This window comes from Antechinus flavipes, chromosome 2 (assembly GCF_016432865.1).
Source record: "Antechinus flavipes isolate AdamAnt ecotype Samford, QLD, Australia chromosome 2, AdamAnt_v2, whole genome shotgun sequence".
Classification (NCBI taxonomy): Eukaryota; Metazoa; Chordata; class Mammalia; order Dasyuromorphia; family Dasyuridae; genus Antechinus; species Antechinus flavipes.
In genome coordinates, this window is record NC_067399.1 from 58720696 (window position 1) to 58734671 (window position 13976).

Below are 13976 nucleotides of genomic sequence, written 5' to 3' on the forward strand. Positions count from 1 at the left end.
CTTGTCTCCATCTGTCTTTTCCTCCCCCTCCCTTCTCCTCCCTCCTCTCTCTCTCTCTCTCTCTCTCTGTTTCTGTCTTGTCTCCATCTGTCTTTTCCTCCCCCTCCCTTTCCCTCCCTCGTTCCTTCTCTCTCTTCCTTCTTTCTTCCTTTTCTCCCTCCCTCCCTCCTCATCTGTTTCTCTGTCTGTCTCTCCCTCCCTCGCCTTCCCCCTCCCTCCTTCCCCCTCTTCCCTCTCTCTTTCTCCCTCCTTCCCTTCCTCTCTCTCTCTCTCTCTCTCTCTCTTTCTCTCTCTCTCTCTTTCTATCTGTCTTGTCTCCATCTGTCTTTTCCTCCCCCTCCCTTCCCCCTCCCTCCTCTCTCTCTCTCTGTTTCTGTCTTGTCTCCATCTGTCTTTTCCTCCTCCTCCCTTCTCTCTCTCTCTTTCTATTTGTCTTTTCCTCCCTTGTTCCTTCTCTCTCTCCCTCCTTTCTTCCTTTTCTCCCTCCCTCCCTCCCCATCTGTTTCTCTGTCTGTCTCTCCCTCCCTCGCCTTCCCCCTCCCTCCTTCCCCCTCTTCCCTCTCTCTTTCTCCCTCCTTCCCTCTCTCCCTTCCTCTCCCCTTTCCTCTCTCTCCTTTGCTTTCTTTCTCTCTTTCTCTGTGTCTGTGTGTATAGGAGAAGAAAAGGGGAAGGTGATTGAGTGGAGGGAAGGGAAGTGCATATGAACACTTGTGATGATAGAACTGAAGTGATTTGTCAATTTATTGCATATGGGGGAGAATGGAGAGGGATAAAAAGAAGATTCCAAGGTTGAGAGCCTGGAAGACCAGAAGAATGGTGGAGTCCTTGAAAGAAAGAAGGAAGATGGAAGAGGAATGGATCTGGGAGGAAAGAATAGAGTTTCAGATCTGAGGAGTTTGAGATGCCTGCGGCTCCTCCGGTTTGAGATAATCCAGTGATGAAGAAGGGAAGGTTAGGAGAAGAGCAGCACTGGTGTGTAGAGCTGGGAGTCGTACTCAGCAAGATAAATGAATCCATGGGAGTTGTAAAGTAAAAAATAGAGAGAGATAAAAAGGCCCCGGACAGAGCAGCCAGAGTTAGAGGGCAGGCTGTGGATGATCTAGCAAAGGAGCCATTGAACAGCTCAGAGGAAAGCCAAGGAGAGCGAAAACTCAAAAACCCAGACAGGAGAGAGTATCCAGCAGAGGGTGGTTCAGTGATAAATGAAAATGTGTTTCTGAGCACTGGGATACTAAGATAAAAACAAAGGCAGTTCCCTGTCCCCAAGGAGCTTACCTTTCATGGGAGGAGACACCACATATTGTTGGTGATTAGCATATAGTAGGTGCTTAATAGATGTTTATTGACTGACTGATCAGACTGATAAAGCAAGGGGGGGAAACTGACACACCCTTTTCCAGGAGCATTAACAGTATTGATTTGATTATTGTTCCAGAAAGGGAAAGGGAAGCAGCTTGGTGGGGCAGTGGGTAGAATCCTGGACCTGGAGTGAGGAAAATCCATCTTCTTTAGCTCAAATCCAGCCTCAGAGACCTACTGTGTGACCTTGGGTATGTCATTTATCCATTTGCTTCAGTTCCTTATGTGAGCTAGAGAAGAAAATGGCAGAGCAGCCCAACATCTTTGGCAAGAAAACCCAAATGGGGCCGTGAAGAAATGGACACAAATGAAATGATTAAACAACGTGATTGGGGGGGGGGGGGGGAGGGAGGAAACAATGGCTGGCCCTCTTCTGAAATAACAGACTCTCATTAATTCAAATATTGAGACCCGTAGGCTGGAGATTGTGAAACAAACAAACAAAAATAAGCCCCTGGGGAATGGTCTTTGCTCCTGGCCTGCAGGCAGTTGGAGAAAAGATGGCCCGGGGTGTGTTACAGAGAGGTCGTGAGGAATGAGGATGGAGAACAAGTGGCAATTGAGAAATCATTGGTAACTATGGAGAGAGCAATTTTAGCTGAATGATGAGGTCAGAAGCCAGATTGCAAAGTGCTGTAATGGGAGTGAGAGGAGAAGCAGCAGCAATGAGAATAGACAGCAATTTTTCCTAAGAGTTGAGTCAGGAAAGGGAATAAAGAAAGATACAGCAAAGTCTCTCGGGGATATTAGGGTCAAGTGGGGCAAGAGGAATGAGTCAATAGATGGGAAGATATTAAAAATGAGAGAGAAATGGAATAATTGTAGGAGCCATGAGCCAGGGCAACACGAGGAGGTAGGGCCAAGGGTCCCCGTGTGGTACTGGCAAGGACTAGGGCTGCTTGCTTCTCTCTCTGATATAGGAGTCAGGAGATGGGGGAACAGATGTCCACTGGCAAGGTGACAATACTTAGAACTGAAAGATCTTAACTTGGAAGGTACCTCAGATGCCCAGGTCCAACCCTCCCTTTTAACAGATGAGAAAACAAGCCCAGAGAATTTGCCCAGCGTCACAGCAGAGCCGAGCTCTGAATCCACGTCCCTTCCACCGGATCCTGCTGTACCACCTTAGCCTGGTCTTGTCCAGCATTTTCAAACCGGGGAGTTAGATGAAAGGCAAAGGCAGCACTTGTCAGACTTGCGGCTGGCACCTGAACATGGTGGATGTCAGAATCAGGATCCAAAAGGTGGTGAAAGCACTGAGCTAAATCAGGAGAGTGAAATGGAACAAAGAAATGTCAAATCCTACACTTAAGTCTGAGAAAAACAAGCGAGGTCATAAATATAGGATGGGGAGCCCTGGCTGAGCAGTTCCCCTGCCCTGAGGATTGTCGTAGTGCTGAGAAGGGCTCCACTCGTCAGTAAGGGGCATCCGGGGCCACATAGACAGAGAGCCAGGGGGGTTCGGTTCCAGTGCATCCGGCGGTGGGAGCTGGGCAGGGACTGTGTCGGGATGCTCCGTGCTGCTCTCTCACCTCTAAAGCCTGGAGAGAAGGTGTATGACTTGCCCTGAGAGAGGGATCTTTCTCCCCCGGGAGTTTCCTAGACCAGAGAAATCACCTTTCCCTAATGGTAATATTCTAACACACACTCTGTTTACTCTCAGCAGAGCCAGGAGGTACAGTGGATTTTAAGATAAGGAAACTGATATAAAAATGACTTGTCCATGGTCACAGGTGTTCAGATTTGCAGCTAGAACTCAGGTTTCTGACCCTAGAAGCACTGGGCTAATCTGCCTCTCGGAGGCTATAATTTCAGAGGGCCGAGCTAGGATCGGGAAGGCAGATCTTGGCCTAAGGAAGGAAATTCTCACCGGGGCCATCGAACACTGAACAGCAAGCGAATCCATCACCCGAGTGTTCAAGTAGAGTTTGGGGGACCCTTCGCGGAGGAGGGTGTTCCTGTCTTTGGATTGGGGGGAGTTCAAGACCCAAAGTCCTCCGTGCGAAAGGAGATGTGACAAAGAATGACAGAGAATTTGCTTAATTGGAAAACGCCATCTGTCCCCAGAGTCACTGAAGCAAAACCCCCAAGTGCTCCTTGATTTGAAAAGGGACTCAAGAGATCCCATTAAAAATGCATTTGATCTCAAACCCAGCTTTGTTCATCCTCCCACATTGCTCATTATCCTTTCTTCACCAACTATTGGCTCAGACTCGGTGCCATCGCGAGCATTAACTTGGGGCTTGGGTCAGAAGAAGCGCCTTCCGTCTGCGGCGTACTGATAGAGAAACAGGGGCCGCGGGCTGTTATGGGCTGCCTCGGGCTCGGGACCCTGGCCCTGGCGCCCAGCGCTGGAGCAGGGCTTCTCACAGGGGGTCGCCTGCGCCCCTCCGCCTTTTACTTTGCCCTGACATCGACAGAATGGCAGCTTCAAAGTCTGCCCATCACACGCCTCTGTCTGGCCTTAGTGACAAGGGGGACAGGGAGGCTTGGGAGGATGAGTGGTCTGCATGGGATGGGGCGCAGATGGCCGGCAAATGTCTGATGGGAGTCCATCATCCCGACTCCAAAGTCGGCCAGTTCCTTCCCCTCTCGGATTAAGGGTCACCAGTTTTTATAGATCATCTTTCTCATTTGAATGTGATCTCCTTGAGAGCAGCAACTGAGCTTTCTTCCCTTTCCAGAACTTAGCATAGTGATTGTACATAGTAGGTACTTAATAAATGCTTGTTGACTGATTTTCTACTTAGCATAGTGACTGGCACATAGTAGGTACTCAATAAATACTTATTGACTGATTTTCTACTTAGCATGGCACATAGTAGGTACTTAAATGCTTGTTGACTGATTCTCTATTTAGCATAGTGATTGGCACATAGTAGGTACTTAAATGCTTGTTGATTCTCTATTGTGTTACACTGCCTTCAATGTCATATGTTGCCCTGCTGGAAAGCCTGGTGCTAAAAGCTGTAGGTCATTTTTTTGTTCCTGGCTTGGCCCCAGTTTTTTGGAATACGGTTCCTGAAGAAGAAATTATTCAGTAGGTGAAAACTAGGCAGGCTTTTTTTGTGGTTGGTGCTATTTGTAGGAAGATGGGTTTGAGAGCCATCAGGACGTAGTGTTTAGAGCCATAAAATGTTAGAGCTATAAAGAATATTCGATACCTAGAGTACCAAAGAAATTAGAACTTAGGTTGTTTTTTCCTCATCTAAAACACCCTTTAAATTTTTTTTTAATTAAAGCTTTTTATTTTTCAAAACATACATGTGGATTCTTCAACATTAGCAAAACCTTGCGTTCCAATTTCCTCCCCTTTCCCCACGCCCTCCCCTAGATGGCAAATAGTCCAATATATGTTAAACATGGTTAAATCCAATGTATGCTTACGTATTTATACAAATATTGTGCTGCACAAGAAAAATCAAATAAAACCAGTAAAAAGAAGAAGAAGAAGAAGAAGAAGAAGAAGAAGAAGAAGAAGAAGAAGAAGAGAAGAAGAAGAAGAAGAAGAAGAAGAAGAAGAAGAAGAAGAAGAAGAAGAAGAAGAAGAGAAGAGAAGAAGAAGAAGAAGAAGAAGAAGAAGAAGAAGAAGAAGAAGAAGAAGAAGAAGAAGAAGAAGAAGAAGAAGAAGAAGAAGAAGAAAAATAAAATGCAAACAAGCAACAACAAAAAGAGAGAGAATGCTATGTTGTGAACCACACTCAGTTCCCACAGTTCTCTCTGGGTGTAGATGCTCACTGTTCATCCCTGAACAAATGGAACTGTAAAACACCCATTTTCCAGATTAAAAAAAACCGAGGCTCAGGGATGTGAATGACTTGAACATAGCAATGCAGAACCTAAATCTCTGACGGCCTTGTGGAGTTCCCCCCCGGCTTTAGGGGTCTACCATTTAGCTGCTACAACTCTTTCACATTAGGAATCCCGACTGAAGCTCAGTGGGCTGGCTGTTCGAGGCACAAGGGTGGATCCGGATGCCAGAGGCCTTTCATCTTCAAAAGACCCGAGCCCTGCGGCCACCTGGTTTGAAGTAATTCAATAGTCAGAATTAGGAGAAGCTCCTCCTTGCCAGGCCCTGGACAAGTGTTTGAATCGATAGCCTTTATTAAACATCTGCTGGAGCCAGGCACTCTTCCAGGTGCCGAGGAAACAAGGAGGAACGAGCAGTAGCCCCAGCTTTCAACGGGCTTATGTTCCTTCTGGGGAAAGGGTGCATTTTATAAAAGGACCATAGGAGAGAACTGCAGGGAGAGGGGGAAGCATCTCTTCAGGATATGTGTAGAATTTAGTTTTTAATTATTTTTTTCAGTGAATTTTTATTGTTTCTCCTTCCCATTAATTCCCCCCATTCCCTAAATCCTTGTAATAAATATGTATAATCAAAGAAAACAAAGCCCTGTCTCCTTTTGTGTTTACAGTTCCTCATCTTTCATGTTCATAGGGATTAGAGAAGGTCTCCAGACCTAGACTGATCCTCTCATTTTGCAGATGAGGAAACTGAGATCTAACTGGGGATAGTGACATGTCCCATATCACCCACGTGGTGGAAGATTTCGGATTTGAATTCAGGCTTTACTTCTAAATGGGGTGTTTTCCCGGCTCAGATCATCTTTATGTTTCCTGCCATGTGCTCAATCATTTCAACCCACACTAAAAATCCCATATTTGGGATAAAATGCTCAGGGATGAGATGCCGGGAGTCCCAGGAGTCGGAAAGGAAACACACGGAATCCCAGCTGTTCCTCAACCAGAGTTTATTCGTCACCTAATAGTAAACATTGGCTAAAATACTGTACTGACATTTTGCAGAGTTCTACAGTTTAAATCTAGAGGCTCGTGGCTCCTAAGGGAAGAAGAGTAATAATATCCAACAGGACTATCCCACAGGCAGAGAACGGCTAGTGAACAGCCTAAAGGGCCCGTGTCCCTGCTTTAGTCTGAGATACCACAGGAGAAAATAGCACACCGATAAATAAATAAATGAATCTGTTAGGGAGCCGAGGCTGGGAGGGCAGCCTGAGAAAGCACACGAAGGCTGAGTGATCATGCATGATTTTTCAAAGCGAAGGAAATGAATCATGGGCATCGAGGGGGGTGGAAGGCTGGGGGGAAGCAGAAGGGAAGGAGGGGTCTGTGGCCGTGGGGAACCGGAAAGTGAGGGGACTTCGTGGGGCTGATGGGGATGTAGCTGCTTTGTCACTGGGCCAATGGTGGATGCTCGGAGGGGCGGCCCTGCCGGGACCCGTACTGTCAGGGGGAGGATTGTGCTTCTTGCTTGATCTGGAAAGATCTTGGTTGGTTCTGCCTCCTTCAAGGCCCCAAACTTTATCAGGCCTTAAAGTAAACAGACTCTGACAGTAACAGAGGGAAAGTGGAGCCGGGAGGTGCAATATGATGGGTGGGTATGGGGCAGGTGGGAGGGAGAGGGATTTGTTTCCTTCACTTCAAACAACAAGAAAATACATTCCTGTTTAGAAGGATATTGAAAAGACAGCACTTGTAACAAGGTTCTTAGAAAAGACACACGGTCCTTGATAATGAGGGGCCAAGCCCCGGCCTGACATTCTGAGTCCGTTAGGAGGGCCGGATCAGTCTTGATTCAGCGTGCACCAAGCAGCTACAAAGGGAATTAAAAAGGTGAGAAAATGTGACATTTGAATCTCTTGCTCACTGCCCTGGGGAAAAGTGAAAGGTTGGATAAAATTTATAACTGGAAGGGTCCCAACTCCCAAAGGACCTTCCATCAATAAGCTCCTGTCTGAGATTCTTAACATTAGAGTCCCTCTTTTGGGTTGAGGTATCACCTCCAGAGAACTGCTTTAAAAGTACTGATCCGTCTGTGGAGAAGGGAGGCCCGTGGGCCACAAAGTGATGGTGATGGTCCCACCCCCCACGCAAAGCCAGAACCACTCATCCCAAGACAAGTGTTTGAACAATTTCACTGATCCAGAGTTCTGATTTTTTTTGGTTTTTATAACTTTATTTTTGTTTTTATCAATTTAGAAATCTGAACACTTAGATCAGGAAGGCTCAGAGGTTCAAATCAATCCCCTTTCTACAAAGATTTCTCAACTTTTTCCTGGTCTTTGAATGTTTTCCAATGATTATTCTTTAAAAATTTTTTCCCTCATCTATATTAGGAGCTATAGCCTATATGTGAAAGATCAGAGCTACATTAATGATAGTTTGAATGAATACTCCAAGCTATCTTCTCCCCTCCCCAGGTCAAAATGTCCTCTCAGCACCCCTTCTGGGGACCGGGTATTCCCTGCAGCCCTAGCCCTTACCTGGCACTGAGATGCTGGAGACAGCTTCAGGTTGGATCAGAGTATCCACTTTCACATGCCGGAAAGCTTTGCAGACCGGGCTTTGCAGGTGCCTGCAGCCCAAGTAGAGATTGAGGGAAAGGGAAGAGAGAGGTTAGATCTTTTTAATCCATCCTTAGCATGGATCCAAGGGTCTGGGGTCCTGAAAACATTCCCAGGAAATGGCTTGGAGATGCGAGGATCACTGATGGCTAGCTTTGCCTCTGGCTTTCTATGTGGCCCGGGGAAACTCACTTGAAATAAAAATTGCTGAATACTAGAGCTAGAAGGAGCTGTAGATATTCCCCCTCTATTACAGATGTAGGACCATGATTTACTTAAATTTGTAGCTTATTAAGATTAAAACCCAAGGCTCCCGATTCCCAGTCCTTTCATTTGCCTGTATTTCTCTCCCCTTGTTTCTTCTTTCTATCTCCCCTGCCCTTTCCTTCCCTCTTTGTTTCTCCCTCTCTCTGTCCATCTGTTTCTCAGCTAGACCCTTCCTTCAGCCCCATGAGAAGACCTCAGTCTGCGATCCCATTACAGAGTTTCCTGACCACTTCAGCGCCGGCTCTTTAATAGATCTTTTTTGGGTTCCCCTGGTGTTCTCAACTAGAATTGAGGGCAGAGACCACAGTTCTTACGCATGACAGCTGGCTGTTGTTCAGTCATTTCCCATTCTTGGTGACACCGTCTGGGGTTTTCTTGGCAAAAATACTGGAATAATTTGTCATTTCCTTCTCATTTTACAGATGAGGAAACAGGGTGAGGTGACTTGCCCAGGGTCCTACAGCTAGGAAGTGTCTGATGCTGGATTTGAACCCAGGAAGATGGGGCTTCCCCGTTCCAAGCCCAGAGAGCTATCCACTGCACTACCTAGCTTGCTTCTGCAAATATCATTCATTTAAAGGGATCCACTCTTTCCTGATTTCTAAACACTTAGTGCTTCCCTGACCCACTTACCCAAATTACATCACCCAGTTGATTGTTTAGGAATAGTGCAGATGGAAAAGGGGGACTGATAAGAAGAGGTCGGTGGGGCTGGGCTGCATTCAAGAAAAGAGCGGGGTCCTTCCAGAGATCCCCCTGCTCCCGGTCACCAGAGACCATCATTTCAACCTATATTCTTCTGGGGAAGCCGAATGGCTGTGTGTGGTGAAACACGGGAACTTGGAAGACCCAGACCCCCAAGGCTATGAAGACGTGGGGTAGGCAGGAAGAGGCTGACCAAGGGCAGAAATGGGGTCGGATGTGACTGACCAGAGAGGGCCAGCCAGAGGGTGAAAGGGAGAAATGCTAGACGGGGAACCCAGGAGTCTGTGAACCCTCAGGAGAGCTGGAGAAGGAGGCCCTGACCCAACACACTGGGTAGAACCTCCATGCAGGGTTGTCCATGGGAACTGGACTAGAATAAGGTAGTATGGGAAGTGTGATCAGCGGAGCGAGTGCCCACCTTGAGAAGGAATCTCAATTGATTCTTTAGAGTCCTAATTTAAATTTAATCCATTCTTAATTTTAATGCTTAGTTTAATTTTAGAGTTGTACTTTTTACAAATCTCTCTAGAAGCTTTCTATCACTAAGAGGCAGTCTGGTGTAGGGTATAGTGGAGAAAAACACCGGATATTTAGCCAGGAGATCTGAGTTGAAATCTTGGACTCTGCTACTTACTCAGGTCTTCCCTCTCTGGGCCTCAGTTTCCCTCTCTCTAAAACAGAGGGATGAGACTCTGGTCACTGATACTCGGGAGCTGTGTGACTTTGGACAAGTCAGAACAGTTGGGGATCTGTGTAACTCTGTCACTGGCTAAAATAATACCACACTGACATTTTGCAGAGTTTGACAGTTTAAATCCAGAGATTCCTGAGGGAAGAAGAGTAATAATATCCAAGAGGACTATCCCAAAGGCAGAGAACGGCTAGTTAGCCACTAAAGGGTTCCTCATCTGTAAAATGGTGGGGTTTGGGATCCCCTTGAGCTCCGTAAGTGTTTGAGGTTGGGTGGATGGGGTTTAGAAACGTCATCCAGCCTCTTCCACCCATCACTCAAATGCTTCACCCGCCCACATACATCCCTCCTGGGGCTAGACCACCGGGCCTCAGGTGTGACTTCAGGTGCAGGGGCTGGGGAGGCCGTATCCCGGGGCTGTTGTATTGTCCAGTCACATCCAACCCTTTGTTGCTCCATTTGGAGTTTTCTTGGCAAAGATGCTAGAATGATTTGCCATTTCCTTCTCCAGCTCATTTTCCAGATGAGGAAAACAGATTAAAAAACTGGGATAAACGTCCAGGATCCGACCGCTAGTAAGTAGATGGGATTTGAACACTGGCCCAGGGCTCTGTACCAGCTAGCTGCCTTCTATACCAGGACTTGGCTGAGAGTTTTACTCTCCCAGGAAGTGCAGCAGCTGTGCCTGCAGAGTCCATCTGTGATTAAAGACAGTCTGGAAGGGAAAGCAGCCTTTCCTCTTTGCTCTACAGAACAAGAGAAGACTCAGCAAGGCAGCTCTCAGGCGGAACCCACCACATCTCCCCAGCGGTGGTCACCAAATAACCTTAGAGACCAGTTAGCCCAGGGGTCCTGCACTTGTTATATCATGCCATATTAAATAACATGTTGTTATGTCATAATGATGTAATTTTTGTTATATTAGATATTACTGTATTATGACATGCTTCATTAATATATTTTATATTATATATTATAATATGTAAAATATATAATAGGACATTATATAGTTTTCAATATGCTTGGTTTCCTTTGTAACCCATTTATTTTACTTTATGCATTTAAAAATCTGACTCTGAGAGGGGGGTCCCCAGACCTTCTCAGCCTCCAAAGGGGTCCTGGATATATATATTCATAAAGGTTAAAATGCCCTCTTCTAAACCAAGCTCTTCATTTTACAGATAAGGAAACTGAAGTCGGGGAAGGGAGTTAAGTAGCAGTTAATAAGTGACAACATCAAGGTTAGCATTCAGATTTTTTGAATGACCCTGACTTAGGTGGGGAGTAAGCCCTTCTCCCTTTCCTTTTCTACCTGACATTGCTCTGAGCACAAGATCAGTCTTGGGACCCCACATTTCACTTGGACCTTCCTCTGGACATTTCTTTCCTCAGTGCCTACAGCCCCTGGAAGTTCTGAATTGTTGGGATCGTTTAGAAAATGCTTGTGTGAGAGACCCCAGAGAGTTAAAAGCCTGAGCCTATTTAAGCTTATGCAATGCAGTGTACTTTTCAGTGTCTTTATCTCATTTCTTCATCTCACTTGAGTTAATGGAAGATGGGGATTTCAAGTAGAAAAATTCTTCATCAACATCAACAGTACACTTAACTCAGCCCGACTTCAGCCCATCTTATCTTATCTCAACCACACACATTTCAAAGGGCATCCACCACTGGGCTTGGGATCTGACTTTCTGGATACCCGCAGCCGATGCCCAGGAACCCACTGGGCCATCCCAGGGATCTTGGCTCAGACTCGAGGAAGGCAGATGGCGTGACCTCAGGGAAACCAAGGTCTCTGAACTACCAAGGGCTGGCTCTGGCTTCTCTCCTTGTGGGACTCACCTGTTTGCAGCCCCTTCTGTAAAACGAGGGCAAGAGAGCCCTCCATCCTCAGGGATGTCCGGAGATAAAGCTCACGGAGGCAGTGCCATAAAGAATACTTTGTCAAAGGGGAAGGAGGAAGAATTCAAAAGCAGAAAATCACAGAAGGACATAAATGAAGGGCTTCTGGCCAGAGGGGAAGCAGCTGAAGAAAGTGGTTAGATTGGAGAAATGAGGACTCAGGGGAGGGACACGAAAGCTACCTCCTGACAGGTCAAGAGAAATCGGCCCCGAAAGGCAGAATCAAGAGCAGGGAAGGAAGCTGGAGGGAAACAAAGAATGCAAGAAGAAAGCTCCCAAATGTTAGAGCTGCCCGAAAGCAGCCTTGGGCTGGGAGGGCTCCCCTTCCAAGGAGGTCTTCGAACAACTTGTTGGGAATGTTGAAGGGACAGGGAATCTTGTTCAGCAACTCTGAGACTCCATGATTCTGTGAGAGAATGGAAAATATCTGGAGATTATTGTATTGAGGGGAATCTGAGATCCTGGCCCCAGGAGGGAAGGGACTTCTCTAATGGCCTCACAGGAGGGAAGGGAACTAGAAGGGACTTGTCTAATGGCCTCACATTACAAATGAGGAACCTGAACTTTGGGGAGGGAAATATACACATTGAGTAAACATGTTTAGATGCTAGAACAAACCCTTCAGATTAACTAAAATTACACTGGATTTACTGGGAAGAAGACTTTTTTTATACAGAGAAGAATAACCATTTGGTCTATTAGCACCAATATAGTCAGAAGACCCGAGTTTAAATTTTTCTACTAGCTCTGTGACCAGAGCAAGTCAGCACTATTCAAAGCTTGCAAAATAGGGATAACACTTGCTCTATGATAATAATAATGATAGATAGCATTGATATAATCTCTAATATTTATATAAATATATTAATATTTATATATAATAACAACATATTACCATATGTAATAAATATATAATATAATAATAAATGAACATTTAAATTTTTCAAATGCTCATTTTATTCTCACAACAATTCTGGGAGTAGGTGTTATTATCTTCATTTTACAGATGAGGAAACTGAGGCAGACAAGTTAACTGACTTGCCCAGGGTCACACAGTTAGTCAGTATATGAGGCAGTACTCAAGCTCAGGTCTTCCTGACCAAATCTTCTAACTATGCAAAGTCTGGCAGGGGTAATGTGAGGAAAGCACTTTGTAAGCCTTAAAGTGAGAGGAAAATGTGATTGTTATTAGGGATAAAGAGCAGTACCCAGCAAGTAACTTGGTGGGGATCACACAGCCAGGCTAGATCAGACTGAGAGAGGTAGAATTTGAATCCAGTCTTCCCTAGGCCTGGAGCCAGATTTCTATCCACTGGATCTGAAATCATCTCCTTATCATCATTACTACTGTCAGCAGAGAGCTGGAAGCTCTGATCATTGAAAAAAATAAATCCCTCACCTTCTCCCCCTCTCACTTTCCCCTTATTTAGTGGATTGTAGGATGAATAACAAGCATTTCTATGGGGCTGCAAGGTTGGCCAAGTGCTTTAAGTATATTATCTCACTAGATCCTCATGGCTGAAGCAGCTGCCAAGATTTCCCCATTTTCCAGATGAGAAAGGATGAGGATTTGCCCAGGCTCATCCAACTAAGGGAATGCCCAAGACAGGTTTTGAATTCAGGTCTTCCTGACTGCAGGGCCATGACTTTATCTATTATTCCACCTAGCCTCCTCGAGGAGGATGGATGATGTGGGAATATCCCCTCATTCCTCCCTAGGGCCTTCACTGATCCCATTGGAAGGTCAGACATTTCTTAGACACCATCAATTCCTGGTTTCTAGGAAGTCCCCAAGGGAGAAAGAGGCATGTCAGGTTCTTCAGGCTCCTAAGTCTGCCTTCCATCCCTGGGGGGCAAGGCTGCACTGGGTAACCACCCCTCCCCTTCCCAAAAGGATAGGACCTTCCCTTCCCCTTCAAAGAACTGATTCTCTGGCAGAAGTGCTTAGACACTGTAAGGAACAGAGATATCCCTCTTCCCTGGAGCAGTGTTTCCACTGTGGAGTCACTGGTGCAGTGGGTGCTGGTGGCCAGATGGACCTCAAGTAGCTCCCAGAGAAATAAAGAAGGAAAGGAAAAAAAGAAGGAAGGAAGGAAGGAAGGAAGGAAGGAAGGAAGGAAGGAAGGAAGGAAGGAAGGAATTAAAGGAAGGAAGGAAGAAAAAAAGGAAGGAAGAAAAGAAGGAAGGAAAAGAGAGATATACAGAGAGAGAGAAAAAAAGAGAGAGAAAGAGATAAACATATACACAGAGACACACAGAGAATTCAAGAGAAAGAGAAGGAAGGAAGGAGAGAGGGAGAAAGTGAGAAAGGAAGGAAGAAAAGAAAGATAGAGAAAGAAAGGAAGGAAGGAAGACAGATAGAAAGAAAAACACCAGATTCTCCATAAAGACAGCAGAATCAACTGTGCAACAAAGTCTCGAGGCTAGGAATTTATCCCCTTCTTTAGGAAGTCTCACTGAGCTGGCTGCGGCTCCCAAGTAATCAAAGTCATATACTGGAAATGGACTTGGTCCTACCTCTTCTGTTCCTCATCAGTCTCCCAGAACTCATAGACAACGAAGGTGAAGCCATCAGAGAGTCTCACGGCAGTGATGCTGAAGGAGAGAGAAGAGAGGGTGAGGGAGGGGAGTTCCAAAGAGAAACAGAACTGGGATTAGAAGAGTTGGGTTCAAACCTTGGCTAT

The 13976-nt window shown here is 45.9% G+C and overlaps 1 protein-coding gene across 1 annotated transcript in view; it reads right to left on the reverse strand.

The window, feature by feature from the left end:
- Window positions 1–6096: 6096 nt before the first annotated feature.
- Window positions 6097–13976, reverse strand: part of NECAB2 (N-terminal EF-hand calcium binding protein 2) — a 48615-nt gene continuing 40735 nt past the window's right edge. Inside the window, exons 11-13 of the mRNA XM_051974936.1 lie at window positions 13810–13887; window positions 7647–7738; window positions 6097–6976 (exon numbers count right to left, since the gene is read on the reverse strand). Coding sequence (XP_051830896.1) covers window positions 6948–6976; window positions 7647–7738; window positions 13810–13887 — 199 coding nt within the window. The 3' untranslated portion in view covers window positions 6097–6947. The remainder of the gene's footprint in view (window positions 6977–7646; window positions 7739–13809; window positions 13888–13976) is intronic.